We start from the raw sequence: 26,339 nt of genomic DNA, 5'->3' as shown, positions 1-26,339 counted from the left end.
GCGCTTTTCGGCGCCCATTCAATCGAAGAGAATTCTGTTTAAAATCTAGTAAAGAGCAATCTTTCTGAGATAAAGATATATAGATGTATACATACTGTTATCATTAAAGATCAGTAATAGATGACAGGTAGGTACTCTTCACCTGGTAATTTTCAAAGAATCTTTTGATTTTATCTAGTTATTGCTCTATTTCGGTGAATAAAATCCAGATTTCGATTCAATTATTAGGCATCATTGGTACAATAGAAAAATTTTATCTAGCTTAATATTTTTTGATCTGTTGGAATTCATCGGAAAATGAATATTTACAATAATCAAATTTTGGTCGAATATAAGTTAATAATTAAAAAAAAAAACTCAATTAGATTAATAATTAACTTGAAAATTAGTATAACTGTTTTTTGGATTGAAGTTTAATTAACAGCAAAATTGTGTTAATTAAAGACTAAAAATGATAAAGATTTGTAAAAATGTAAAATAAAGAAACAAATTTATATGATTTTAAATAACATCAACTTTATTTGATAGATTAATCATTACATTTTAATACTTTTATTCTCGACAATACACAAGTATTGTTTTCATTTATTTATTTTATTTTAATATATTTTTATTAATGTGTGCTTTATGGGATGTCTGTAGTCTATAAAGAACACGCTTCTTATTTATTTATTTATTTTTTGTTTCTGTTATAGTATACAACAGTTATATTTATAATTGACAAAAACGTAAGAACAGAAAATATCAAAATTATACATATACATTAGCGTATATATATAATGATAATTTTAATGCTGTCTTTATAAATTATTTGTTAAACATTTATTTATTATTTGGCAACTATTTATCCCTTTGTGCGAAAAAAGTATTTAACCACATTACAAGGGATCGTTAATACATATATTTACTATTCATTGTAGTGAATAAATATATATTGTTGTACAAAAAATGATAGACATGCGTTTCATGCCGTAGATTTATTAATTTCGCTAAAAAATATTCATTCTTCGGAATGTTGCGTGTAGTTTTCATAAATTGTGCCAAACAGGGCCGTGTAAAAAATTGTTGCGCGTTAATTTCATAAAATTAAAAATTAATTTTCAATAAATAAATGATTGAAACAAACTTAAAGGTTTACGTTTTATCATATTATTACAACATTTTTAAAATGTTATTACTTTTTTTATTTTTTTAATCGCAATATGCGTGTCCCCCTATAAGATAATATATTTATTTATATATATATCTATATATATTTATAATCATAAAACTCTGGCTTTCTACCCTGTTTTGTCCCATGGACTACTATCCTTGTTCCGATCTTCTAATTCGTTAATTCGTATAGAAAAGTCCGAGACATGATCAATCTTTCATTTTATATTAATCGAAATCATAAATCATTTATTAGGATTTTTAATTACTAACTACAAAAAAAATCATATTTTAGATATTTTTTTTACAAGGAATTGGTTTTCCACAAAAAAAAATTGGAGAATTTATGTTAATTCTGAATAAAAACACATGTAATAAAAATTCAAAAATTAATAGTTAACTATTGCTTTTCTATAAATTTAATTTCTAATGAAGTGAAAAAATACGGTCAAAAAGGAACTATTTTTTAGCTAAAAAACCAAGTAATCCTATAAATAAACATTATACATTTTTTTTTTTTTTTTTTTTTGAAAACTAACATAAATATTTTTAAAAAATATTTAAATTACGTACACTTGAAAACATTAAATAAATAAATTTTTCTAAAAGTATCACATTCTCTCTTACATTAAAAAATTGATTAACTTTAATAATAAAAAGAAAATTTTTTTGAGCCTAATAAATATTTATTAATACCTATAATTGTTTTATCTAGCTCCGAACTTCTCTATTTAACGAATTTATTTGAATGTTTGATTATTTACACTTCAGATAACTTTTTATAGAGTATTACTTACTACATAAATTTATATTTGTTAGTTACTTATGCACTAATTACGGGGAGATCTAAGTAGAACGAAAAAAAATATAATAATGACCATGTAATAATAAATTGACGCGTCTAATCCAGAGACTATAAAACCTAATATCTACATATATACAGAATGACTCGAAAGCTCAAAAATTTAGACAATGTCTTAACGAAGAATATTTAATTATAAATTATCATTTGTTATAAATCATAATTTTTATGGTATTATAACTTCAATAAATTTATATTACATTCGCGCAATATAAAGGAACGATTTGAACATGGTTGTATTATCAAAAAAATGGACGTTAGTATATGTACTGATTACTTTGAGGAATAGAGTGCGTTAGCTGTGTAAACAATTATGTAACAATCATGTATATACACAACTGAATATGAATGTACTTGTAATAAGCTTTTATTTGACCTGTATATTAATATAATAATCCAAAACGAAAATGCTATTTTGTCTTTTGCTATAACTGTTGTCTATTTGTTGTTTTCAATTTATCAGTTTAAAAAAATGATAATAATGTTCTAAAAACTGAACGATCGATCGCTTGTTCGATATAATATAACAAATTAAATATTATATTTTTATTCTGTTTGTAAGATTTTTTATTTTATTTATTTTTTTTTTATTTTTTGGTATGTTTGTTCTACTAAACTAAATGCCGCGATAATTTAAAACGCAAATGCTTATAGTAGTACACATTAAAAAAAAAGCCAATTATTTATAAATGACCTAAGTCTTTTCTTGATTGTGCTTGCCTTGATTACCTGGAACCCAGGGTCACAACGAGTGGTAATCACCCAGTACAAGTCCACTGTGATACCCAGCATGCGACGAGGCCATGCCCATTGAGCTCATCCCTTGATAAGCTCCCATCCCCATGTTCATCGACATTGCGTTCATTCCATTAACGCTCTGCATTGAATTTGGTATCATTGATGACGGGCCCATGGGACTCAAGCTGCCCATTGACGGCGCTATTGCTCCCATCTGCATCGACGTTGCTGTGTGAGGCAATGATTTTTGGATGTCTGCTGATGTGGGTGTGCCAATTAGGTAATCCTATGGACAAAATGTTTTCAATTAATTTACTTACAATCTACAATAATTATATAACCGTCGACAATTCTAGATTATAAATAAAAAAAGGAGAAAGGGACACCTAGATAAAATGAAAATTGATGTTCAATTTTTACCTAAACAAAGCATCAATTAATTACCTGAGGACTGTAGTATTGCATATAATCCAGTTGGCTTTTCTGCTGTGCACAACTGGGCGGAGGTGGTGGTAAAGTTGCTGTAGGGTGAACTAAACTGTGACTGGAATTGTGACCAGGTTGTAAATGATGTTGCAGTTGATGATGAATATTCCTCTTATCATCACCGCTATCACTGCTGGTATCATGGTGCATATGATGAGTGGGCGTATGAGAGTGACTCAAACTCGAGCTCCCATGGTTTTGATGATATGACAAGGGGCTAGGGACAGAAACAGGCGCAGGAAGTTGGTACATGCTCGACGATTGTTGATGATCAACCATCCGCGGTTGTTGTTGTTGCTGTTGTACTACACATGGGGAGGGCTGTTGAGGCTGTTGCGACGAATTTACAGATTGCCGTTTAGTATCATCTCCACTTTCGCTACTAGAGTCTACTAGGCCTCCACCGTGACCTTTGTCCTCTCGTTGACCACTGAAACAGATCAAAATAAGTCATCAAATTTCTGTTTATTTGAAAATAGTTAAAAAATTCTGGTAACAAAATCGTACCATTGATTAATTGGTATTATTTTTAACAAATTTTCGACTTGAATATTGTATCATGCACTGAAAAAAACTACTTGATTCAAGAAAAATATTCTCTTCAAAATTTGATCCTTGTTTCAAGATATTCAGTTCAAATTAATTCAAAAAATTGATTCTTGAATCAAAAATATAAAACTCTTAGATGAAACTTTTTCTTAAACCAAGAAGATAAAATTCTTAAAGAAGAACGAAATTATAGTTAACTTAAGAGAATTATATTTTTCAATAAAACATTTGATTTTATCTCACGAAGATAATTTACTCTTGATCAAAGTTTTTGAATTTTTTAAACCAAGAAAATGATTCTCAAGACAAAAATTTTTGAATCAAATAAATTACTAAATAGTTTTTTTCAGTGTAATGGTTAAAAAAAAATCAGTGGAAAGTTGTATAATTAAATTTATAACGTAGTGTTGGATTAATCAAAGTTTATTGATAAAGTTATATCATCCATATATTTCGTTGTGGAGGGACGGACGAAGAAGCCCCAGTCTTGAATAACTTTAATGTATATACGGTGATTTATAACAAGGATATACAGTATGGGCGTGAGAATTACGTGCTGGTTGCGGAATACTGAAATAAATAGAATGGAATAAAAATAATAATAAAAGACAAACAAAGTTGAATAAAAGTGAGCTAAAGCAAGAGCATGCCACAACTCCCTCTCGTGGTGACGTCTCGTAAACTCAATTTAGCAGAGCAGACCTCCGGAGAGGACCTGCGGTGCTGCACGCGCAGCTATTTCCAGCCTGACAACGGGCTATCGTTAACCGCTTGTTTTACAAGTCGTTCTGACCCACGGGGCTCTGACACCCCGCGAATTTAATACGTGTACAGGGTATGTTTTTTACGATGAATTTGCACGAACCAACACGTACTTTACTGAGCTTTAATTTAATATAACTATAACCGATAAACTATTTACAAAATACACACTATCGCAAATACCTTTGACGAATTACTAGTTTTATAAATTTTTTTTTTTTTTTTGACCAAATTCCTGTTAAATTATACTTATCTGATTTTTATAAATATATGTATGGTGATGATATGAACATAAAAGGCCGTGTCGAAAATCACGTGGGAATCAGAAGTGAGATCGATAATGTCACTAGACAGATATCTAAAGAAATGACTCCCGTTATAGACACGATGGAATATAAGAATTATTTTCGTGAGACGCGATCAAGATACAGAGTCTTCTTATTTTTTTTTTCTTTATTCCGGTCCTGGTCTGTTATATTCCTGGTGCCTTATTGAGAAAAGAGAATGACTTAAAAGCAGAAAAACAGTACATGAAAGAGGTATTTTGGTGCCACCCGTTGCATCCGGGGGGCCTATATAACCCGAATGAGGTGTCCACCAGGTATGTCTTATCCAAACATCTTAGTAGTAAATTTGTCCAGGCTCCTCCGCGACGGGACATCCCAAGAACCGCGACACGAGACTTTTCCCTCTCTTCTCCTCAGTCTTAGTCTTATTTTTATTTATATTTATATTTTTATTCTTATTCTTCTTCTGCGTTTTGGTCTTGGTCTTCGTCTCCTGTATCCCGTGTTTCTACCGTTTTGATTAGAATTCTTGACACGTACCATCGAGATATGTTTATCGCTATTCATGTACCGTGCCACTTTTTTTTCGTCAACTCAACCATTTACTATTATTTTTTATTATATCTAAACTGTTTGTATTTATTGTAATTAATTAATTTTATTTTATTTATTTATTATTTTATCTCTTTTTGGACAAGGCTCTTGATTCTTGATGGCTCAGGGTAGATGGACCACCATCTTTATATGCATATGCGCGTGCGACCATTGAAGCTGAGATTTCGATCGGGTCAGTGTTGTGGATTTTATTAATCGCTTGGCACATAAATTAACCACCCGGACCTATACGAAATTCTTGGGCCAGCAGTCGGTCGTTGGACACTTCGATTCACTGAACGATAAGTTCCTGTGACTCTTCTTCGCCTGCTTATACATGGACACGCGTGAGATGTATAAGACAAATAATAGATGTGAAAAATTTCATTACTATACATTGTTTCACCATTTTTTTCCCATTGCTAATACGACTGTTTTGGGCATTATAATGTGAAAGTAGATGTCTATCGGATTATAAAAAATATATTCATCTAATACCGATAAAAATTTTTTAGTTAATCCAAGATAATCGCTGTAAAATTATTGAATTCGCGTATTAAAATTAACAGATATATTGTTGAAGTTATAACGATTTTATAGAACTCATATTAGAGTTTTAACTGCGTTAATAAATTTGTTTACCATGAATGGCATATTCGGAAATAGTTTTGCATTAAAATTTACAACGCTTGTACCATAATATTTAAAGCAACTAACGGCAATCAAATATTTACAATGCTTATAGTAAAATATTAAGTTTATTGTAGCACATTTTCAAACTATATATTTTAAATAATTTTTTATTAGTGTTATTTGTTTTAGTATAAATTTTTATTATTTTTTTAACGTGTAAAACTTATTCAAAATTAAATCATTTATAAACTGTGAGTTGATGAATATAGAAATAAAATTGTGATAAAATTTTAAAAAAATTATCAACTCATTCAATCATTACTGAAAATTAAATCATTTTACAAATACTTCATGATGACTTGATGTAGATTGTAACAATCCCTTTAATTAATAACAATTCAAAAATTTTATAAAAATTATTCTGTATAAAAATGCGATTAATATAATCGTATGTAAATTTAAACTACTTAGTACTTTTTCTAAACTTATATATGATCGGTATATTAAAATGCCGATTATTGGCAAAATTATTTTAAACTACAAGTAAACATAACTGCATAACCAGCATGAATAATTAATGAACCCAAATTGAATATTTAAGCTATAGTTTTATCATAATTTTTTATTAACCGTACAATTTGTATAAATAATTAACTACATCCCTGATCGTATACTTAGACCAAAAATTCGATATAATAATTTAATTCTATAAAAAAATATAAGCGAAAGCTAAATAAAAATTTCTAATCGGACTTCTATACGCATAATACTTTTGTATGCTACTGAATTAATATGAGAAATCCAGTACGATATTTGATTGCACTTCAAAAGTTGGTCATAGAGTGGTGTGAAACTAATAGCAGTGCATGACGATGAAGAAACCGAAATACGATATCACATCTATGAACACGAACATTATAGAAAAAGTTTTTTATTTGATTTGATCATATCAAAACATTTCATTCATTTTTAACGAAGAGAGGCTGAAATTATTTACTAACAAAATTTGAAATTTTAGGTCAAAATTACAAATAGATGCCTAAATTCTTTATTTTTTGTTAGAAAAATTTCAAATAATTCTTACAGTGACCCTAAAAAAAATTTTTTAAAGTGTACTTATAATTTTACATAACTTTCTTCTGTTACTTTATTAATATATTAAAAAACTCTTGAAGTTACTGTGGGTAAAACAGCAGGTGAGCCTTCAACACTTCTACTTGTATCGCGTCGGCTTTTAAGCTAAACGGTGAGCAAAGATACCAAAAGGCAATCTCATCGGGCTCAGCAGCTGGTTCTATAAGTAGATGGTTCGGTAATGGAAACATTATTATTTGACTTTAAACAATATCCAGATTTGTTTGGTCAGGTAAATAAAAAAAAATTGTGTTTGTTTATCGATCTCAATAGGTTGAAATAGGTCCAAAGAAAATATGCTGTTCTAGGAAATAAAATTTTTTTATTTACGTAAAAATCATTTTACTGTTAGATAGATTATTTTTGAGCTACTATTAAAAAGTAAAAAAATGAACTTAAGCGTAAAGATGCGCCGGATCATACTAAAACACTTTTGGTGTTACAAAATTTTATTTAATCCGGATTACGGTGAACCTGCCAATGTACTCAATAGTCCATATCCTTCTATCTTTTTAGCTCACCCAAAAAGATATACATTACAAAACTATAAAAATAAAATGTTAAATAAAAGTCGTCTGACAATGATAGAGCGATAAAAAAAAATTTTTACGAGTGTATATAAACGTTATGTGTTTATGTGTAGGTGTAGAACCACTGATTATCGTACTTGTTGCTGATCCAAGATTAGGGAACACCCACTGTGACTTGACGAACTCTATATTATACATATATTTACAGTCAGATGTATTATTGAAATCACTGATAGGAGTAATTAATAATTTTTTAGCTTCACTAAAATTTATATATTTTGTTTTAGTTATATTTATCTGAATAACAGTCAATAAATTTCCTCTTGTTTCAAGAATTCATCTTTTTTTTTTTCAAATTAAATTTTTCTATCAGTAAATCAGTAAATAAATTATCCTCAAAAATTTAGTTTTCCTACAAGCATTTTTATGATAGTAATTTTCTTACCTAATCTCAAAATATTTTCTTCATGTTAAAATGTTTGAAATCAGTTATAATAGAACAATAATTTTAGTAATTTTCTTCTGAAAACAATTTGATAAAATCAAATAATTTAGTTTTCTAAATCGTTATTTTAGTACCAATCGAGTCACAAACTAAATCTTTTATCATAAAATCAATGAATTTAAATGCTCAAAAATTCTAAGAATTTTTATTTCCGTTAATGTTTCCAAATCAATTGTATTTATAGTGTTGACCGAATCTTTGAGCATTATAAATGTTCAAAAATAGCTTCAAAAATGTATTTAAAAATATTCACAACTGCTTGCAATAAATTATATTCACAGAAAGCGTGAGAAGACGGAACAACAACAAATTGCAAATAATTCAAGTTCAAAAATTTAAATCCGCGTATAATTAGTCACACGTCTCAAGGATCAAAATTATATTCTCTCGATTATCAATAGAGCAGCTTATTTAGCTTTGTATAAAGATTAACACTAAGACATAAAATAGCATGGGTACAAAAGTAACACAAATATAAAACGTGACCGTGAGACAAATTGTTAGTCAAGTTATTAGATGAGCCAGACGAGACAACCTCGTAAGAGTCTTAATCGTCGGCTATGAGCCATGCAATCTACCTCATTACATAACGCCTAGAGACTAGACACTGTATATTAACAATTATATCTTTAATGTACATATAACATTATAACGTGTATAAGCATAAATTAATATATCACTAAATCAACATGTAACTTGCAAAACATCTTTCTTTACACTTGCTACTACTCCTGCACTTCAAATTCACTCAACTGTCATTATGTTCCAGCAATATACTTATGATTTTTATCAAATAATTAATCTGTAACATAATAATCATTTAAGCGGACGATGATTAATAACCAAATGAACTTTTAATTTAAGTGCAATAATCGGTAAATTGTAATAAAATATACATAATATTGTTGTATTCTTTATGTATGCATCTCAAAAATATTTAGCAATCCCATAAACGACACTATATGTATATATGTGTGTTTATAACCACACTCAACATATAACACATGCATCATCGGCATATATAGCTTACAGTATATGCATGTAACTTGGATCCGTGAAACGTAACATAAAACTCAGACTTCGTTAAACGAAATAATAGGATCATTATCCTTGCCAATGGCCGTAATCGCAAATTGGATGCGTCTGCACGTGGAGGGTGTAGCTCTCTCGTTCACCCGGTTTCTTTATATTGAAACGCTTTTTTATTTTACGATGTTTTAACACACATGTACATCACACATGCTCATATTATACATTCTGACTGACATGACACATCGTAAAAAAAGAGAGATGTTACTGAGAACGCGTGCATGAATGAATGCCCCCTCTGTCCCCGTTTACATGTAGCTGCCATAAGTGAATAAAAAACATCGTTTTTTCATTTTTGTAAAAAATTTACGAATACAGAAAGAGATTTAATTTTTAAATTTATTAATATCAATTATGTATATTTATGAACTTTAATTGATTTATTAGTAAGCAGTCTCATTGCTCAGATGTTTGCTGTTTTTTTTTATTAAGATTCAAGATAAACCTTTTTAAATATAAAATTGTAGAAAAATGAAATATTTAAATTTAGTTGAATCGTTTTTATAATTTTCCCGGTTAGACTTTGTAAAAATAAATATAAAAGACGAGGTTTAAAATTTTTTTACGGTATTAAAGGTCAAGATCAACTTAAATAAATGTTTTAACATTTTATTTAAATAAAATGTTAAAACAGTACTGAAACTTCTCGGATTGCCGAAAGATTGCAGTACATCCAACTCAACTTGTACGCCCGCGTAAAGTTGTTACAACGCGAATTACTCTGAAACTAAGGGAACATAACAGCAAAACTGCTTTTTTCTCTAAATATAACTTTCCTCGTCCTAAAGGTCCATTCACATTTTACGAGTTTTTATGTAATATCCAACAACTGGTGTAATAGCTCTCTGGTTTCAGTTACATTAATCTCTTTTGTTTTTTTTTTAAATAAACAGTTACGGCATTTTTGTATGCAGATACTAATATACTGCAAGATGGCAAAAGTATTTACTGTTCATGTTTCATTACTAATGAAATTTGATTGAATTTTAAAAAAAGCAGACAAATTCTTGAACTAAGAAATTCTTTAAGTTAACACGTTTTAAGTAAATAAAAATTTAATATTTTTGAGAATAATTTCTTCAATTATTTCTCAGTCTGTAATTTTTTAACAAAGTAATTAGATTAAAACCCATTTCACTAGAATCAATAAAATGTGATTAAAATAACATGAGATAAAAAATTCTATTTATGCGGAATATTTTAGTATAATTATTAAGTTAATACTTAGCAAAGTCCTAAGTCAAAATGTATGTTTTTATCTTTGCGAAATAAATAACTCTTCATCGTAATAATTAAATGGAATAATAATGTAATTTGTTATTATGATCCTATCTTGTCCACATTCCTGAGATAAAAAAAAAATTTATTAAATGGAATATTTGGATTAAATTCACCATCGGTATTATTTCAAAATGGTGGTCTCTAGTGTTGATACCGAGCATACTGGAGATAAGCAACCGTAAGCGAGGGCGTCGTAACGAGGGATGGAGCCGGATGGTAGTTAGTCGCTAAAAGCCAAGGGAGATTTCTACAAGGGGTGGCTGCGCCAATATTTACTCTCCAGGAAGGTCGTAAGAGCTTCAAGAAAATGTCGAAAGTGGTCCTTTTTTTTTTTTTTTTTTTTTTTTTTTTGAGGTACATTATATGTGTATTTATATACTGCAGATACAACAAGCTTCCCCTTACTTTTCATCAAAATTAAACATTTTTTTTAATGAAATAAGTAACCGTCATTTTTTGGTCAGTATAAATTTGTAATTTTGTTATGGTTATATTATTGAATTAAATTCGAATGAGAGCCAGGTATGTTTTATGTTGCAAGAATAATTCATACGAAACATCCAGAGTAAGAGCAATTATATCCGAAGGAATGTTTATAAGAAAAAAGTATGTATTGTTCGGTGTAAAAAAAGAGAGATCAAATCTTTAGAGCCGGTCATATATAAAAGGGTCATATCCTCCTCTTTGAGCCCTCATCTTTAGCCTCGACATTCGTTTTATCCGTATTTGACGATGCTTTACAGTGCTCTTTACATTGAAAAGGGGAGTCAGTAGTGCCCAGATAAAGAGGGGCCTGTACGTATAATGTGCACATACACAGTGACAGGATGACGGGAAAACAAATACGTTTTCGTATACTCACACGTGTCCGTAAAATTAGTGCACGCCCACGCGCAGAGAATATGGTGGTCTTTGGGGTTGGTATGTACGCCATCAGTAATGTTTTGTTGACATACTACGCTACGAAGAGGCCATTACTGCCACCGCATTCACCCTCTTTTGTTATCATATTCAGAGGAAGTGAAGTAATATTGAGGTTTTATCTTTATCAACTCACATCAATACTACTCAGAAGTTAAAAGTTGTTTTAGTTTTTTCGTTCAAAAAATATTAACAGCAAACTATAAATGATTATAATAACAAAATTATTAATTCAAATCATCGTTTTTTATAGTCTTACGCAAATGATTTAATCAATTGTAGAGAGTGTGATCTTGTTCGAAGTCAGTATATAACTTTTTAAAACTATTTGTACGGCTCTACTAATCCAATAGCTGCGGAATGGAATCAGTAGATGTATATTTTGAATAATGATGATTACTACTTGTTTGTCTAATTATTTATAGATTTGAACTACTTAATTGGAGTTATTTACTAAAACTATTGTGAAGTTTTGGTAAAGATGTATAATTATTGAGTTAATGGAGATATTACTGCAATTTTAGAGTAGGGGAGCCTGGGACACGACGGCCCCCTTAATCCGATTTTTTTTTTTGTGGCTTTTAACCATCAAATTTATTTATTTTCCATCTATTATGAACGAATCAGTCGAAATTTCGCAAAAAATCGAAAAAAAAATTTTTTTTTCTGGGGCACGACGGTCCCCTCCCCAAAAAATCATATAAAAAAAATTTTTTTTTACTAAAAGTATTACCATCAAAATCTAGAGATTCTCCTCCCAGAAAACGGCGTCGAGGGAAAACCACGATTCTTACGAGTCTTGAGTATCGCCGAGAACTCGCAGAAAAAAAAATCAACAATTAAACAAAAAAAAAAAAAAAATAAAACAAAATCAAAATAAAAAAATTTGAAAAAAAACACATTTAAAATATAAAAATAATGATTGCCATAGTCTTTATTGCTATGGACTTTCCTCAGAGTCCTCAGAGTCTTGGATTCAATGTAAAAATTGTAATAAATGGTCTTATGATTTTTGTTCGCGCAGGTATTGGCGAAAATTATTCTGACGAATATGTCTGTGATCATTACGAATAATCGTATATTCATTAAAATATCTCTATGTGATTTCCTAATCATCGAACATTTATATTTCATGTTTTATTCAAAGTTTAATTTTTGTTAATTAATTAATGTCTTAAAAAATTATTATAAATTTCATTTAAGCTGTTAATTTGTTTTAAATAGATAATAGTTAAAAATATAATTAATTTCTTTTATTGCACTCAGAGGTTTTAAATCCACGTACAAGAAAAAATATATATGTTATTTAACAATGAATTGGTTACATTAGTTTACATTGATTGAAATCACAGGTTGAGTTTTTAGGTTGAGCTTTTAAAATACGTAATATCTTGAACCAGACCGTTTTTTTTATATTTTTATCAAGTCAAAATTAGAAATATGAATTGCGTAAAGTAAAAGACATCCTTGGAGGAATTCAAATAAATTTTTGAGATTAGCTTTCTGTCTGGTGCAGAGGATACCGTGATCAATAATTAATAATATAATTATTACTATTTTAATTTCAAAAATTTGTGTTTTCAATTTTTTATAAGCTATATAATTCAATTTTTCATTAAATTTTTCAGTTTAATTAAATTCATTCTGATTCATTGACCTGAAAAAGCCTAAAATAATGAATTCTTTAAATTTGTCATTTTTTTCGAGTGATCCATTTTGCCCCACGTATCACAGACTGGCCCAAAATATCATAAAATCATCATAAAGGTCATAACTTGACGGAAAATGGAAAAAAAAATTTTTACCTAATTTATGAGAGGGGCCGTTATGCCAAGGACTGTCCTGTACCATTCTCTCCTGTATGACTCAATTTTTTGTAAAATTTTTCAGTTCAATTAAATTTTTTCTGAATCATTTTACCACAAATTTATCACAATTTAAAAATAACAAAAATTTTTTTTCGTTACAATTTTTTTTTCGAGTGGTCCATTATGCCTCACATATCACATATTGGCCCAAAATATCATAAAAACATTATTATTACAGAGGTCGTAACTTGAGGGAAATTAAAAAAAAAATTTTTACCTAATTTTTGAGGGGGGCCGTCGTGCCCCAGGTTCCCCTATACTTTAATATACTTTAATATTCTATAAAATGTTTTTGAAAGTTCGCAAATATTTCTGCTTAAGGTGCAAACAAAAATAATAATCATAGTGTCAAAAATTATTATGATACAAATTGAAAACAAACAATAAAGGAATCTTTCAAGAAAGTCCCGAACTAATAATAATCTTAATTTAATCATGAAAAAAATCAAATTTTGAACCACGCAAAAAAAAAATTATTTGAACCATTAACATTTTTCAGAAGGTTCAAATTGTTTTTGAATAAGAAATAATTTTTAAAAATGTGATTGTCTTGAATCTAGAAGGAATGTTTTTGAACCAGCGAAAATTATATTGAATCAAGAGAAATTTCTTGGTTCAACAACTTTTTTGGTTGGTTTAAGATCCATCAAAACTTTCAAAATTATTTTCTTGATCCTAGATTTTTTTTCCTGAATCAATTCAATTTTTTTGTCCAATATAATCGATAAACATAATGATTTGATTGACAATAAAATTTATCACTACATACAGCGACACATAGATTTGTCAGCAGTTACTTTCTTATCTATATTGGAAAAACGATAAGCATAACACAATTAATAGTAGTTTACATGTAATAAATGTGGAATTTCTCAGTAAAGATATCATATAACTGATACTGATGTAATACTCAGCTACTGAAGGTCTTGTTAACTTGATAAAAAAGTGCTGAGGTATATTCAATAGAGTTTCTCGTGAAACCGTGACAGACATACTGCGCGAACTTTGTATTATATTTGTAAAAAGTTAACTCGCGTTGTATACAAATCGTCTCATGGGGCTAACAAGGTGTTATATAAAAGGGTACATATCTATGCTTGTTTTATTTCTCATGGGGACAAACGCCCACGAGACATTCATTCCCCCGTCCTCTTTATCCCAAGAGAGCATTTGGCAGCCGCCCCCTGTAACATCCTACAACCGTTTATCTCGAAATTATATTATGTATCGCATGTCTGGTAAGTGTTTTCAGTCATTGAAATCTACTTTTACCTTTTACCATCCAGTAAATAAAATACACACAGTCAAATCTAAGCATATGTTATGTAATCAAGTCACAAATCACGTCCCATCCTAATGTCTTTTATGTAAACACGGATTTTTTACAAACTCATGTGACAAAAGAACTTTGGCTAAATGATTTTTCGATATTTAAAACAACAATGTACATAGTTTGAGTACTTACACAGTAAAAAAAGGTTCACTTGAGCCAAGAAAATATTTTTCTTCCTAATTATTTTCTTGAGCGAAAAAAAAAATTTTTTTCACAAGAAATTTTACTTATTCCAACAAAATTAATTCTCTTGTTTTAAGAAATACGTATCTTGATTCAAGAAAATTTATTTAAGTCAAAAAAATCTTCTTGTTTTGAGAAAATTCAGCTTCTTGCTCCAAAAAATTTAGTTTTTAATAGAAGTAAATTTTCTTGTCTTGAGAACATTTCTCTCTTGCTCCAAAAAATTAAATATCTCGATAGAAGTAAATTTTCATTAATATTTCCATTGATTAACATGTCGAATGGAAAGATCAAATAATATTGAATCATTTTTTTTTCATTCAATATGTATAATTACACGTTAAAATAATATAAAATGTTTAAAATCGGATAAAATAGTATAAAATCTATTCAAAACTCCTTCAAAAACAACATATACGATTGTCCATCACCAAAAAATATATATTAGGTAAAAAAGCACGTATTACGTCAAGAGCTTTCTAATAGTACCAAATTTAATTTTAAAAACCCTATTTTATTATAAAAATACACTAGAGAGAAAATTATCCTTACTCTTAATTATATAGATGAAAATGTAAAAGGAATTTTTTCTATGTAACTTTTGTAAAAATGTTACATATTTATCCATTGAACGTAAATATTTTTTTTCAAATGAGCAATATCCTCATTAAAGTTGATATTTAGTTCGTTCTTTGAAATTCAATTCTGTCAAAATAAATGGCTTAATATAATAAAGATGTAAAGTCCAAAAATCGATTTCAAACAGAAATATTCTGTAGGATTTCCTGTAATTAATATACCTATCTCTGGAAATACATATATTAGTATAGCACATGAAATTTGTGGTTTAATATATATATGGAAATGTAAAGAGGAGTGAGGACGCCGGCCACACGCTGCCATGGGAATACACAGAAGCCATAAGAAATTCGATACCATTCCCGTCGACTTCGCGGCCGTTCCGCAGTGGTGGTGCTTCCCACTTCCTCTCTCTTCATTATAGTATGAATACAAACCAATCTAGTAAACATACATACCATGTCTAAGTGTAAGGATGCGAAGTCTCATGACAACTTTTATATCTTTAAACTGCTGTACTGTGGCAGATTCGCACTAGGCATGATCGCGTCTCGGAAGTTACGATCGAGTGTCATACGCTCTCTGGCTGTGTGGTTAAATTTATTTTCCCATACCACCCTCTACTGTCAAAATACCACTTTTTCTTTTTTATCCTAATGAAATTTATTTTACTGTCCATCAGCGCAATAAACTATGGAAACTTACAGATAAATCTTATTTTAAAGTAGTCTATAAGCTGTAACCCGAGGTCAAAATACTTATCTATTTTTTTGGAAATGTACCAAAATTACCATTTGTTAAAACACGAGCATCAGATTTTATTACATTGTAGTTGGCTGCGAATAACTTTTGGCAGGAAACCCGAAACCTTTCCTAATAATCATCTTTAAATATATCCTTCAATCAAGCTAACCTAAAATTTTTGACATCGATGATTGCATTTTGTCTACAGACAAATATAGATGCCAAGTTTTATGGCTCAACAATTAATTTGTAATAAAATTAATCAACTTTGGGAATTCTCAACTAATTATTAGTGAAATTACTTCCATTTTTTATGGAATAAAGAACAAGAAATTGATCAATAACCTCTGATTCAAGAAAAATGGAATAATTCTAAGTTTATTTTAATGCAATTATACTGTGTGAATGAAAAGTTCAATCTTGCAATTTCCTCTTTAAATTAAAAGAAACTTGACTTGAGAATTTAAACAAAAAAAATGAAATTTTGAGAAGTTTCTAGACTCCTTTAAACTTTTGAATTAAAACTTTCAACTGATCCTTCTTCAATTAAAAACGAAGTAGAGTTATTAAAAAAGTAAATAGTTAGGTCTTGTTTATAGTTTGAAGCTAACACTCTTTGATGTTTAAATAATATTGTTCCGCGAATTAAATTTGATAAAAGTTGCGTTCATTTACCCCTTTGAAATTTGTTTCATAACATTGATTGCTGATTAAGCTTAACTTCTGAGAAACGGATTGTTACTTGTTTAAAAATTCCTTTAGTCATAACAATGATAAATAGAATAAAAGTTTTAGGCGTATATTCACATTGAAGACACTGATAAGAATCAATCATTGAATTCTTTTAGTATTACAACTTAATATGACAAGTTTTTATTCATTGAAATATAATATCAATATAAATTTTACTTTTTCACTGAGAAAGTGAAAAATAATTTTTCTAGCTAGGATTTACTGACTAAAAACATTTGTTTAAATGAACTATTTAAATTTATTGCCTTTGTTATAATTTATAACAGATAAACATATAAATAGCTTAACGTGAATTAAGTAAAATAATTTTGATTAATTCTATCAATTTTTCGATAATTATCAATTATATGTTCTTGTGTTCAAAAAATTTTATTAATAGAAGTATTTTTTCTTCGCAGTGTACAAAAATTTCGTGTTACATTTATATTTTACGCCACCCATAGTAAGTGTTGGTTCTGCATTTGCATTTACTAGATTAGTTAATGATTAAATTGTTCATAAATTCTCTATCAACTATGATTGAACAATAATGAAATTTTAAGTAAAACTAAAGGTAAGTTGGTATTAAATTTCAAAATTGAGTCATTATATTTAACCTCAGTTTACCATTTCGAAAGACTAAAACATCTGAAATTCCTGCATAACTTTCCTATAAAAATGGAACAGCAGTATATTACTCAAGAATCTCACCCAGTATACGCCTATATATATTCTTAGTGCTTTTCCTGTGTCTCACAAGCAAACGCTGTGGGGGAGATGGTAATGCATTACGTTGGGCTCGACTCAGGTCTAAAATCGGATGTGGAGCAACGACCTTCGGGACAACACGGACCACGAGTTAAGTCGTGTGTTTTCAATTCCGACACTTGAGCACCCGGGATATGTGATAGTACTTCCGAGTCACTAATTTCATCAACGGTCAAGTGCTGAATGATATATTATTGCGAATGTATAATAATAATGTTTAAAAATATATAATAGTCATCAGCTCTTTGAAGTAACATCATGTTTCTGACCAGCAACATTCAAAACTCATAAATTTTACACCAAAAATAAATAAAAACAAAAATTTCTTTACTTAATCAACTTATATTACAAAAGCGTTTAAATTTTATATACTAACTATCTAAAATAATTACATTCACTAAATTTATTTGTTGTAATAAAATAACCGACATTTACAGATCAAGATAGTGAAAAAATATTTCAAAATTATTCCATTAAATATTTAATATATTCCTCAATTTAACGAAAATAAAATAAAATAAATTTTACTGTCATTTTAGCGCTTTTTTTAATTTGATCTGTTAATTTACTGAAACGAGTACAAGATAACATCTTTACCCGATGTTATTATGATCCTTCGACACAGGCACTCGTCAAATTAGTATTAAAAATTAAAAATGTAATAATTTATCGTAAATACTTGTAAAATTTTTTTATCAATGATTCTACTACCAAATAAAAATTTTAATGCAACAATAAACTGTTTGATGTATTGTCGTAAAATTCGCCCGAATAGTCAATAATTTTTGAACGTTGATTGATTGATAAAACAATAAAGATATCTATCAGAAAAACGTTTTTAAAAAAAGCTAAAGAATAAACAATATTTCGCTGAAAAAACCGAGGTTAATCTATATGTGTTGGATATTTTATAAAAAGTTATCCATCTGATTGAACTTCCATACTGAGACTATTTATTAAAATATATGTATTTTTATTTTGTTTTATTATTTTTAAAAAACGTATGCTAATTCAAAGCCTGCGGTCCGTGATCGCCGTATTCATTGGCTCGAAAGAAAACGTGTTATTTCAACAGCGCTAGGTATACACTGTATTCGAAGATTAAAAATATAAAAAACTATAACCACACTTCAACGGTTTATGTTTTATATTTATTGCTTTAAGCTTCCAAAAAGTATGGAAAATCCAAATCTAAATGAAAGTTCAAAAGCTTTGACAAATTCTACATATTCTTTGATTCAATCACGTTATTATTTTCAAAATGAACAAAATCAAACTGATTACCGAACCTAGTATTCGTTATTTCAACAAAAATAATTCATTTAGTCTTTCGATACTTATAATTTCGATGTTTTTCCGTCGACTATTAATTTATTATCTATTTTTTATTATATTACACACACTGATAAAGAATTGGCTTGATTTAAGGCAAAAAATTTTCAAAAGTTTGATCATCTTGATTTAAGCAGAAAAATTCTTAAATCAAGTAAAGTTAACTTAAGCCAAGAACAAATACTTAGTTCAAGAATTAACTGCTTGATTAAAAGTAATCAATATCTCTAAAATGATATTCTTGATTCAAACTCTTTTCACTCTAATCAAATAAATTTTTTAAGTAGTATACTAATGTAAGTAATATAATAAGTTGTATTAGTTTTTATCGTATCACTTTTTATCATTGACGTCAATATTAAACCATAGGTTGTATTAAGAAGACTAAAAATCTGGATACACCCACCAATTCATTTTTATACAAAAATAAATAACAATAAAAATGACTTGAAATATTATTAAAGCGTAGAAAAAATAGTATATTAAATTTAAAAACAAAAACTATGACAAACCTTTGCTCAGCAGCTCTATCACGTTGTCTTCTATTTTTGAACCAGTTGCTGACTTGTGTAGTAGTCAACCCAGTGCTTTCAGCCAGTTCGCGTTTCTCTCTTGGTGACGGATACGGATTTGATGCGTACCACTCTCTCAAAACACTTCTTGACTTTTCTTTGAAACAATAAGACGTTTCTTCTCCGTCCCAAATCGTCCTTGGTAACGGGAACTTCCGTCTCACTCGATATTTTCCTATAAAAAGCCAATTTGATCATTAAATATCAAATTCAAAATTTATATTTACATAAGCACACAAATATGAAAAATAAAATAAAACTTACCAACAGCTCCAAGTGCTCTGCCACGAAGTCTTTCAGCTTCGATGTAATGAGCTTTTAGCCACAGGGCCTGGAGCTTTGGATGATTGTGGGGGCTGAAGGAGTTGCTTTCGAGAATTTGGTAAAGCTGCTTGAAATTACACCGATGAAAGGCGACAATCGCCTTGGCTTTTAGCACACTTTCATGCCGCTGAAGTCGTGCACACTGCGGTAATGACCAGAGAAACCTGCCAAGACGCTCTATGGAACCGGCTTGCTGGAGTACCTGGACAGATGACACCATCGCCTTGAAGACGATAGACAGGAGGGGCACACTGTTAGTCGGCAGAACTTATCCCGATCTCCTCTAACTCTAGTATATCTTGTATATATTATCATAACTGCCACTATCTCTATCGATTACTGATAGTTTATAGATCCTCTACAACCTCTTAATTAACCTCCTGTTATTTTATCATTATTATACTACTATACTACATCTTACTCACTTTGAATTTATTAACAACCTCTATTCTTTACCATCTAAAAAGGATTAACCTTTCATTATTTTATCGCAATACAAGACAACTAGCGCCCACGTCACACGGATCATTAACAAAACAATTGTTTCATTGCTTTTAATATTTACATTGAGTCCATGGTTTATCATATAGCATTGTTGCTAATTTGAATAATTAAGTGCTCCGTGTGACGAGAGCAAGGAGCTAACACGTAGCCGTTATAAGCGCTAATTATTTATTTATTTTTGACTCTTATTTAATCTAACGGGCCTAAGAAATTATTTTTAATATTAGTTTATTTCCTCATTTTAATATTTCGTCAGGAAAATGTTTGTGATGGTGAGCTCAAAATTAGGGGAAAATTCAGGGAACTTTTTGTTAAAAAATTTGAACTAGAAACTATTAATAAGTTTCGTTAAAATTGGAAATAATTTGTTCTTGATTATTTTGTAAATGCTTGCTTTTTTCAATTATCTTTTAAAAGTTCTTTTAATAAAGATTTAAAAAATGTTAAAGTGAAAAGTTTAATTAAAGTTCTAAACCTTGTAAAATTTTCAACTTGATAATGACGAATCATTATGAACTTTTTCGAAATGACTTTATTCAAATGGGGCTAGATTTTATTTATTTCAAAAAGTAAATTAATTTTCTTTTATAAAATTATGAGATACTTTCATTCACTTAAAAAATAAAAATATCTATGAAAGGAATTCAAATTTAAAATAATGATTTTATTTAATAATAAAGAAATGTTTATATGAAGTTATTGACTGATACGTTGTAAATATTATATTTTTCCAATGAAGAAATAAACATCTTTTGAATGCACGTATTCATCCGCTAACGTCGGATCACTCGCTGACAAACTTAGCGGCTCAAAAATAGTCTTATGGAGATCTAAATGATATAATAAAAACATTTATTTTATTTTTCGTTTGTTATTGGACCGAGAAGTATTGACGAACCCATAAACTTACATTTAAAATTTTAAAATAAAACAATCCTTATTTCGTATTACATAAATATTTTCAGTGTTTATTTTCATAAAATCAACGTTGATAATCTAACAAAAGAAATAAACAACAATGGATTCTTATATCATTTGGTAATTCAATATTCATAAGATAATTTTGAGCAAAAAAATGCATCCGACCATTTATTTAATTTTAAATGCATGAAGTGATGAAAAATATTAAAATAAGTTTGTGCACATATTTAAATAATTCTTTTTATTTAATAGTTATTTGCATAGAAAAATTGGAATGGTACTGTGTTCTATTTTTGAAATCATAAAAACAAACTAGAGATTAAAAAAATTTTAATTGCTTACTCCAAACGCTTAATGTTTTATGTTTATAAAAAAATCGCCAGTTCTAAAATTTTTTTCTATTAGTCATTATTAATTAAAAAGTTTTGGATAATAACATAGAATAAATTTCAACAAAAAGTAGAAAATTAATAGAATTTTGTACAGTCGAGTTTCGTTATGAGTCCTATTTGCTTTCTTTTTTTTTTTTTTTTATTAAACTCTCGTTAATATAAGAGAGACACTAATAGGACTCATAACGAGACTCGACTGTCTAATTAAAATTATTAAAAAAAAAATAATTTTCTCAAATAAAAGAATCAAAGAGCTGTCAGATTTATATCATGAAAAGAAAAAAATAATTTTGATCCCTATGTAGAATAATAACTATTACTATATTACTATGTTACATGGTAATGAAGATTTGTATGAGAATCCTCACACAAAAAAACATAAACAAAATTAAGAGTCTCCGGTACCGAGCGGCTGCTATCGTTATCTAGCGTCGGCGCGCTCATGTGACAAAATAATCGTCAGATCAGAACTATTATTTTTTCTCCTAATTGTCTTTTTTTTTTATTTTTTTTTTTTATTTTTACACCAAATAAATATATTTTTCTTCAAAGTTTAAATTGATACATTTTTTAGAAAACATCGTCATACAAATAAAAATTTTGCCAAGATTAAACTAAAAAAAATCATCAACAAAATTATAACGGATCACAAAACAGAAAGTGTTTGAGGTGTGCAATAAAATTACTAACAAAAATCTATCTATAGACCCGAAAAGAATTTATTAAATATGAGTGTAACCCTCGAAATAGTTTTCCCAGTCAAGTCCCAAAACTATTTACATACATATGTATATATTTACGGAGCCTACATGAGTCAGACGGCGACCGAATTTTCCTGAGCATATATGAAGAACAAAACAAACAAGCCAAAAGAACAAGGACTAACCTCACAAACGCAGGCAACTTGCTCCTGAGTAAACCCGAAGGTGGGCAGCTTTTCATTATTATTGGCACTGGCTCCAGCAGAGCTGGCAGGACTGTCTTGGGGGCTGTAAGTGGTAAGGGCCCCGGCACTCCCGGGTATATTGTAGGTGCCAGCAGGATCGACGGACCCCGTAGGGTGACCACCCAGGGAGTTGGGGGTACCCTGGGGACTGTAATCACCAGTTGAACCGAGCACATCAGCTCCCGAAGAGGGTCCCATAGCGCCACTGGTCCCCACGGCACCACCGTAGCCCATCATCACCTCATTGGGGCCAACGACGCCCCCAGGTACACCGTTACCTCCACCCTCCACTGTGAACTTGACACCTTCTCCACACACTCTCACCAACACTTTGTTGTTTCTTTACTTTATCAATCTTTTGTGCTCTCTTTTTACGAAATTCCCGAAAATCTCAAACTATTTTCCTTCTGCCTTGTATTCTCTCAACCCTTTAAAAATTCACTACCCAAAGTCCTTATTTTCCATCAGTGTACACCCAAAATTTCAGCATTGTTCACGACATATATCTGCATCCTCACATATAAACAAATGATTTTTCAAATTTTTACAATATATTCTTGAAAAAATTTAGCGACATTCGAGAAATGAAATAAAAAATACAGTTTAACTTTATATAGAGTTAATATAAGTATACACGAACTTTTAAAAGGTGGATATTTTTAGTCGAGGCACTGGTGCTGCTGTTGGTGCTGCTGGCTCTTACTCTGTATCTGCCTACTATCGCGTATTCTAATACCAGGGATATTTCTCGAATTACCAAACTACAGCGAGGTCAACTACAATTATTGTCTAATCCGTTGGCCTCCTTTGCTTCTTATTAAAAATATTACTTCACTCATGTACGATTTAATTGTCTTGTATTACTAGTGTATTTCTAGCTGATTAATCCCACCGGATTTAGTGTCTAGCGACAATCTAGGATTTATACCTTTTTTTTCCTAACAGGAGTAATAGGTTATTTTACAGGTTGTAATAAGAAGATATATACATATGTATATGACCGCAGTAGCTTGAGATGTGAATATACCGTATTTATAGACTCATATTCTCGTCTCTCTACTTCCTAAATATATTTTTCTCAAGCGAACCAGCACTCTATTATTAGTTCAGCCACTAGCGAGAATGTGATATCCCAACTCGAATATCGAATTAAACATTTTGTTTTCTTTACGAAAAGCTCTTTTAGATCCACATGTAACACTTTTCATAACGTTCTTCGATATTTATTTTAAAGATGATTTCATATGCGACACAATATTTTAAACACACCAAATAAAATCACAAAATAGAGCACTAATCTATTAACATTATATGTTCAAAATAGTGACTTTTGGTGATTATTGATGATAAATATTAGGTGTCGTCATCACGATTGTAATTATTAATTATTACAATAATCATCCCTGGCTAGTCCACTTTAGGCGATGATAAAAACAGCACTTTACTGAGCGTTACAACACACAGAGTCACCACTGTGATGACGTTCGCTAACGCACGCATGTGAGACGACTGGTTCGCGCACAACATCTTAACTGCTCCGCTTCAGCATCCGCGTGCCTCCACCAGATCACACATTGGTGGAGGCGGCGCATTTCAGCATGTTCAGGGCCCAGGAATAAAAATTTCCATTGGTTAGCAGGCGTGGTTCGCTTTGGAACGCCTCTGTACTATTGGCTGCTGACAAAGGTTACCAAGTAACAAACTTGTTGTTAAACCCACTATTTTACCCTTTCGCAAAAGCGAATCCTGATAAAAAGTTAAGGGTATGAGCATGTGACTCAGAACTTTTCTATGTGACTCCAGCCTCTGCCTTTTATTCATTTGCACCAGGATGTTTTGTTGTTATTGTAGATATTTTTGTACAATATATTTATGGACCAATTTTGTTAACTAACATTTTTGTGTTTGTCAAGACAATACTTATATTTATAAAAAAAGGTGAAATTTCAATTTTTCAATGTATTATTGGAGTTTTTGATAGTAATTCCAGTATAAGAAAGGTAAAAAGTCTAATATAAAATTTATTTGTCAAAATAATGCTTGATATTTTAAAGGTTTGAGAAATACTATTGATAATTGTCAGTAACTTTATCAATTGTAAAAATTTAAAATGAAATTCATGAAGCTTCACACAGAAAAAAAATTAGGAAAATGGTTGACCCTAAAGGCTATCCCTGCAACTTCTCGCTAACTCCATACCTAAACGCTTAACATTTCACTTATTTTGTTTTTGAGCTCTTCGAGCTCAAAAGTACAATTTCTGTATTATTTTGAGTTCTCCGGGCTCAAAGAGATAGCTTCTTTATGCATTTGAGCTCTTCGAGTTTAAAAGTCTGATAAAAGTTTGATAAAACACTATTTTTTGAATTTTCAAACCTCAATAACTTTTGAATGAATGAACCGATTTCTACACGGTTGAGAGCATTCGACGCAGTTTTTAAAACCTCATAACGGATTTTTAAGTTTAAATCGATCGAACGAGAAATTTCGAAGTAATTCCAAAAAAACACTTTTTTTGAAATTTTTTGTTTTTGATAACTCTCGAACGAATCAACCGATTTTGACGGGACTAGTGGCAATCGACGTGGTTTTTCAAACTCAAGAGCGGAATAGTTTTTGGAATTTATCGGTGCAACCGTTTAGAAGTTATTCCAAAAAAACGATTTTTTGAAAATTTTATTTTTGAGATTTCTCAAAATCTAGCGAACCGAATTGATTCAAATTTTCACGAAATTTAATGGCAATGATACTCTTTGGATCGCCACCTATTTCGATCCGATCGGTCAAGCCGTTCAAAAGTTATAAGAAGTTTACATACATACATACATACACACACACACACACACACACACACACACACACACACACACACACACACACACACACACACATACAGCCGCACGGACACCATCGCGGGAATAGTCAAGAAAGCTTCCTGTGATCTTAAAACGTCGAGATCTGATGAAAACTCAATTTTCGCAAAACGGGGTGAAACCAATAACTTCCCGAATTTTTAAAATCTTCGATTTTCTTAGCGGGAAGTTAAAAATGTACTTGTAGCGAGAAAATTTTCTTTGCTCAAAAAAATGTTATTGCCTAAAAATAATTTTTTGCTTTCATAAATATTATTTTTGATTTAAGAAAATTTTTTTCTCTACTCAAAAATTGAATTCTCTGCAAAAATCTTTCTCTAGAAAATGAAATCTACTTGGCACAAAAAATACTTGAATATTTGATGAAATTAATTGGAAACCAGTCAAATTTACATAAATATAACGATATTAATGTTTTCAGTCAGAATCAAGAAATTATTACTAACAGTGATAGATAGTTATATCTAGTTATATCTATCACTATAGACAGTCAAATTATTTGAAAACATCACAATGAGCTCATTAATGTAAAATAAAATGCGCTTCAAATGAATAAAAGGCTTTATGTACGTTGAATGAAAACTAAAAAATAACTAACCAAACCAAGATAATTAAATATTTAACGTCATACTTTTAACACTACGGGCAACTGTTCCAAAAAAAATATAGAATCTAGTAAAGGAAAAGCAAGTTCCCGAATGATATGTGTACTCAGCTCGCAACTTTTCTGCTCCACAAACACAGA

At 29.8% G+C, this 26,339-nt stretch overlaps 1 protein-coding gene across 2 annotated transcripts; it reads right to left on the bottom strand.

Annotated features, from left to right (window-relative positions):
* Positions 1-597: 597 nt before the first annotated feature.
* Positions 598-24,256, bottom strand: LOC123261019 (homeobox protein SIX1-like). Of its 2 annotated transcripts, none has more exons than XM_044722486.1 (5): positions 22,662-24,256; positions 19,899-20,160; positions 19,575-19,809; positions 3,197-3,668; positions 598-3,038 (listed from the first exon to the last, which is right to left on the bottom strand). In XM_044722486.1, exons 1-5 carry the CDS (start codon positions 22,956-22,958, stop codon positions 2,757-2,759), a joined length of 1,548 nt encoding a protein of 515 aa, XP_044578421.1. In that variant the 5' UTR covers positions 22,959-24,256; the 3' UTR covers positions 598-2,756. The 2 variants fall into 2 exon arrangements, with proteins under 2 accessions (XP_044578421.1, XP_044578411.1); XM_044722476.1 differs by having other exon boundaries at positions 19,899-20,181; positions 22,662-24,255.
* Between the last annotated feature and the right edge of the window lie 2,083 nt (positions 24,257-26,339).

Source organism: Cotesia glomerata, linkage group LG1, assembly GCF_020080835.1.
Source record: "Cotesia glomerata isolate CgM1 linkage group LG1, MPM_Cglom_v2.3, whole genome shotgun sequence".
Classification (NCBI taxonomy): Eukaryota; Metazoa; Arthropoda; class Insecta; order Hymenoptera; family Braconidae; genus Cotesia; species Cotesia glomerata.
This window is presented reverse-complemented; position numbering and strand designations above follow the sequence as displayed.

Excerpts from the sequence above, each read along its gene's own strand:
- LOC123261019 (XM_044722476.1), bottom strand. The coding sequence starts at position 22,958 with ATGATGGGCTACGGTGGTGCCGTGGGGACCAGTGGCGCTATGGGACCC. Across the intron at positions 19,810-19,898 it reads CAGAGCACTTGGAGCTGTTG|GAAAATATCGAGTGAGACGG; the intron begins GTAAGTTTTATT and ends GGCTTTTTATAG. Across the intron at positions 3,669-19,574 it reads GATAGAGCTGCTGAGCAAAG|TGGTCAACGAGAGGACAAAG; the intron begins GTTTGTCATAGT and ends GATCTGTTTCAG.